Source organism: Patiria miniata, unplaced genomic scaffold (assembly GCF_015706575.1).
Source record: "Patiria miniata isolate m_02_andy unplaced genomic scaffold, ASM1570657v1 HiC_scaffold_9, whole genome shotgun sequence".
Classification (NCBI taxonomy): domain Eukaryota; kingdom Metazoa; phylum Echinodermata; class Asteroidea; order Valvatida; family Asterinidae; genus Patiria; species Patiria miniata.
The window spans coordinates 27,691,186-27,696,000 of NW_024037076.1; the positions used below are offsets into that span (position 1 = coordinate 27,691,186).

Below are 4,815 nucleotides of genomic sequence, written 5' to 3' on the forward strand. Positions count from 1 at the left end.
TATTGGGACGGTAAAGGGAAGCAAATAACGTGTCATTTTACATGGGACCTGGGGACCTTTTTGGTTGGTTCTGTGTCTTAATTGAGTTTTAATGTCTTTCTGTATTTCTTAAAATTGTCTCCCATTTTATCAGTTCGATTGCTTCGTTATATGATGCGATTGTGACAAATGCTGAGCAAAACAAGAACTATTGTCTTCAGCTTAGGTTTTTAAATAGGATTTGCAACAATAGTTGGTATGCTTCAAAAGTATAGCTACACCGCTTGCTTTAGTTCAATCATCATGAATATTTATATATTCAATTATTCAATCAAACAATCCTCATATGTTAATAATCCTCATATGTTTATAACCGAATTGTTTATAATTCTGGCTGCTATAAACTACCAATGATACCCACCAAATTTAGAATCTCACTACCGGAATCCGATTCGACGGGCGGTGCTGTGAAGCCTGGACTCGGGAAGAATGACTGAACATGAAGAGGAATGGTTTCGTGCTCGGAAATCAGCTCGTGGTACTTTGTAGCTAATACGGCCTCAACGCCTGTGAAAAACAACAAAACATACAAACAAATGATTTAACACAACCGGAGAACCACGACTCGCGAAAGAAGTATAAGAAAAGAAAATAACACGAGAGTTTCAAAAGGAAAAGGAAAATGACAACACGGTTTCAAATCCGAATTGTATGTAATTGAGTGTTCATGTTTGTATTTGGCAATACAGATTAAGTAAAAAAAAAAAACAATGGAAATGGCAAGCCCTATTTAATATTTTTTTAAGAAGTTCTGCATTGTGCGTGATCAGGGTCTAGGATATGAAAGGCCATTAGTAAACTTCTTTTATCACTCAAGTACTTTTTCAGTTAAGGAATTTTACACGCAAACACAACTTTTTAACATTTTTCGTCCACGGAGGTAACGAGGTATTAAAGTGATATTTCAGAAAATGAAAACTATTCACATATCAAAAAACAGCGTTACTGTTGCCCCTCAGCCGGAGTCAAGTTGTCCAGAAACCATTAACCTTTAACTCACCACTGTGACTTTGACCTTTGACCATTTGACCCCCAAAAATCCCAGCTTGCCTGCACCAAATGGCAACTCCCTACCAAAGTTGGACACCAAAATCCATTTGTAAACTGAAATTATCCGGAAATCATTAACCTTTAACTCACCATGGTGACCTTGACATTTGACCTTTTGACCCCAAACCGATCCAAACGTGCCTACTCCCAATGGCAACCCCCTTAAACTAGAATATTCGTTTACCATGGAATTATATCAGTTGGGAAAATTGTTAAAAATTGGAAATAGGAACGTTCACAAACCTTAAATACTGCTATTTTATGTAATTACAGCGAATACATTAAGTACACTGCCGTTGGAGACTTGGAGCGCTGTTTGTAAATTTATTCACACATGTTTCAGTTCAAAGAGTTACATAGTTTTGTGCTATGATCGCCCAGCATTATGCCGTGCCAGTGTTCACAGATTGAACAAACATCGATGGCATGCTTGAAATACGTATAGGCAGGACAAAACCCGCTGCACCGTGCCCAATGTAAACAACGGTTGTTTTTCATTGACATATTTTTTTCATAAAGTGTGTATGCATTATTTGTGTATTTGTTTTCTCAGACCCAGAACTGGGTACCAATCAATATCAAACATTACATTTTAGCGATCTCCGGGCAAAAGAATACCTGTTTAGATAAAACACAATAGCATTTGTACGCTTGGCATATGCAGTTGCAACGCTTGGGCGGCCATTAGTAATTTCCGCAGTTATGGGTGCAAAGTTCACCTTGCCCATTTTAGCTCAATGGGGAAATTTTCATAATGCGCACTGTGGGAATTCCCATCGTCACGCAGTTCAGAAAATCTCCCTCTGCACAACCCCGATAAATTTATTCAGGGGCCTACTGTTCAGGGACTAGACTAAAATATGCGACATTATATCATTAAACTGAGCCAAAAGTTGAAGAAATTAAAAATATTGTGAGGCCCATAAGTCAACAAAACAACAGGCGCATTTTGAAACGCAAATGTCCATGTCCCCCTGAGACATAAATAAGCAGATGCGCTGTAGTGGTCTGAGCAGGCTTATAGATAATACAGCCGCAATCTCGTCCATTAGAGTAAAACAAATCCTTTTCTGTTGGATTCAATATACAGGCTAAACGATGAAAATACATCATTATGCAGTGCATGTATATTGTATTTCCGTGATCTATCTGTATACTGGGGATGTGCATGCTCCCTGATTTAGTGACCCATAGGCCTACGTCAGTAAAATATTTTGACACAATATAACTCCGAAGTGTGCGATTTAGTTACATAATAATTTAATAAATTAGTAAACATATCAAACGAAAACAAATTAAATGATTCCACTTTCAGATTTTGTTTGCATTTCAGAAAGTGGACGTTTTTGCACACAAAGCAAACACACACAAAATGTAGCCCATACACTGTAAGATTTTGAAACAAAAATGTTTAATTTTTGTTTTACAATCTTAAAGTGTAGATCATAATCCTCAAGAATTAAACTGAACAAGAAATTCAACTCACCAGACGGCTCGTTGAACGTAACCTTCAGCCATAGTGCCTCATCGTCAGAGGACAGGACACACACATCCTCTACGTCGCTGTCCTTGCTCACTTGTTTCTTCTGGAAATAGATCCACACTTTGTCACGGAATGACTGCTGAGCATCAGATCCGATTGGGGGAGCGCGAACGTAAACGGATGTTTTCTGGGGTTGTTTTAATGAAGCCATTAATGGTCCGGAAGCTAATCAACAAGGTACCGTTGGTACAAACGGTTACAGACTGAATAACATACGCATACATTTACAGTTGACGGAAGACATTACAAAAAATGTACGCAGTTTGGCCGATAATAATCCGGTTCGTCATATGATGTCAGTTCAGTTTAAACCACGCCCACTGGCCATTAAAGGGAAAATACAACATTTGCAAACATTGAAAAATAAAACTACCGAGTTGTTACGAAATACCTTACTAGGATGTTGGTAAATGACAGTCTTAGGCATCCTGTAAAATTATGTCACCTAGTGTGAAGCAATTTTCAAGAAAAATGTATTTTTGTATACATTTCCAACTATTTTTCAACTACTGCTCCATATTTACAATTGTTTTTTTTTCCAGTCCAAATGTTGTTTACTATTGGTTCCATGTTCATGAACCGGTCCAGGCCAGCTAGACTGGTTCCCTTACCTTATAGTTTTCCAGCATTTTTGATCCATTTCATTTTAGTGGAGTCAGCGAACCAGACTACTTGAACATTTTTGTTTTTCTGGGTTTATTCCAGCATTTTCGAACGCAAAACTTCAAACATGTCAGTGTAACAATATTTGATCTATTATACTATCCCCAAAATAGTTCGTTTCTGAAAATTACAGCAAAAGCCAGTGATGTACATTCCCTTTAAGTAAAATTGGAACCACTGGAAGCTGATGCAACTCGAGTGTTTATCCAATGGGCGCTGGTAACCAGTGGTGTGTGTGCTTGTATGACGTTTTTACTAACGAACCGGATTGGTTATTTTGGGTACAACGGAAATTCCCCGAGTGTTGAAATCTGCTGAAAGCGTAGACTGGTTCCCGGTCCCTCCACTGTCCTTCAGAATTCGACTGCAGGGAGCGCTATAGCGGGCAGGCGTATGTAAATTAACACAGGTCTGATTCCGCCCCTTGATACAAAAGCATAACGATGGGGAAAGGCCCATGGTCCATGGAATGTCAGTAGTGCCTATAATCTTGTTAATGTGATTTTTTTCGCAAAATTGCGGGAAAAAAGCAGCAGCAGCAGCTGCTCCAAGATCCTATTAACTTTGATCCAAACTAATAAAATACATTTTCACATCAGTGCTTTTTTGTTTACTTTTTGACTATATATTTATGTTTGAACACACTATTGTGTTTAATCAAAGCGCCTTTTACAATTAGTGCATCGCAATGTAAAAAAAAAATATTCTTTGTTGCTATACTATAATTTTTTTTTCTTGGCAGTAACCAAAGGTTGCGAAATATTTTTGTCAACCTCCTAAGTAAAACAATGCCAGTTAATTTCAGGTCAAAAACGGAATAATTTTAATAAGACATTTTACCTTCAGGTAATGAAAGGAGTTGGTGTTGGTGAAAATGTTTGGTCTGTAAACATTTCGTTTACTTAGTTGGAAAGTCATTTATTTTGATCAGGTTGTTTGAGTAAGATAATCATGTAAATTGAGACCTCTCAAAGCAAGATGCGTTCATTGTTAATAATCAGATATCTCTTTGAGAAATACAAAACTCGAGAACATTTTAGTAATGTTAATGTAATTGGTTAAAAATGATTACAATAAACCGAAAGAAAAATCAATGACTTGTTAAAGGTAACATACTACATGTATCAAAATACAACACTATTATGATGAAAAACCTTACTTGACTGTTAGTGAATAATAGTTTCAAACATCCTGTGAAACTTTGGTAACAATTTCCAACGATGGTCGACCGACCATCTTTGGAATTACCTGATTTGTTTTCTTCAAATGCTGCCCCAAATTTAGCAAATTGAGTTAGTCAACATTTTTGTCTGGAATCGGTTTACAAATCCATGACAGGGTGCAAGCCAGCTAGTCTGTTTCCCTGACTTGACAGTTCACCGACGTCTACAAATTGCCCCGTCTGAAGTAGGGTCAGGAAGCCAGACTACAAGAACAGTATTTTTATCTTGTTTTTTTTTTTCAATATCTATGAACACAAAACTTTGAACAGGTCAGTGTAACAATATCTGCTATATAAT

General features: G+C 37.3%; 1 protein-coding gene across 1 annotated transcript; it reads right to left on the bottom strand.

Moving 5' to 3' along the window:
- Positions 1 to 375: 375 nt before the first annotated feature.
- On the bottom strand, positions 376 to 2,866 carry LOC119720205. Its single transcript, XM_038189793.1, has 2 exons — positions 2,576 to 2,866; positions 376 to 546 (listed from the first exon to the last, which is right to left on the bottom strand). The coding sequence occupies exons 1-2, from the start codon at positions 2,781 to 2,783 to the stop codon at positions 377 to 379; spliced, it is 378 nt and encodes a 125-aa protein (XP_038045721.1). The 5' UTR covers positions 2,784 to 2,866; the 3' UTR covers position 376.
- Between the last annotated feature and the right edge of the window lie 1,949 nt (positions 2,867 to 4,815).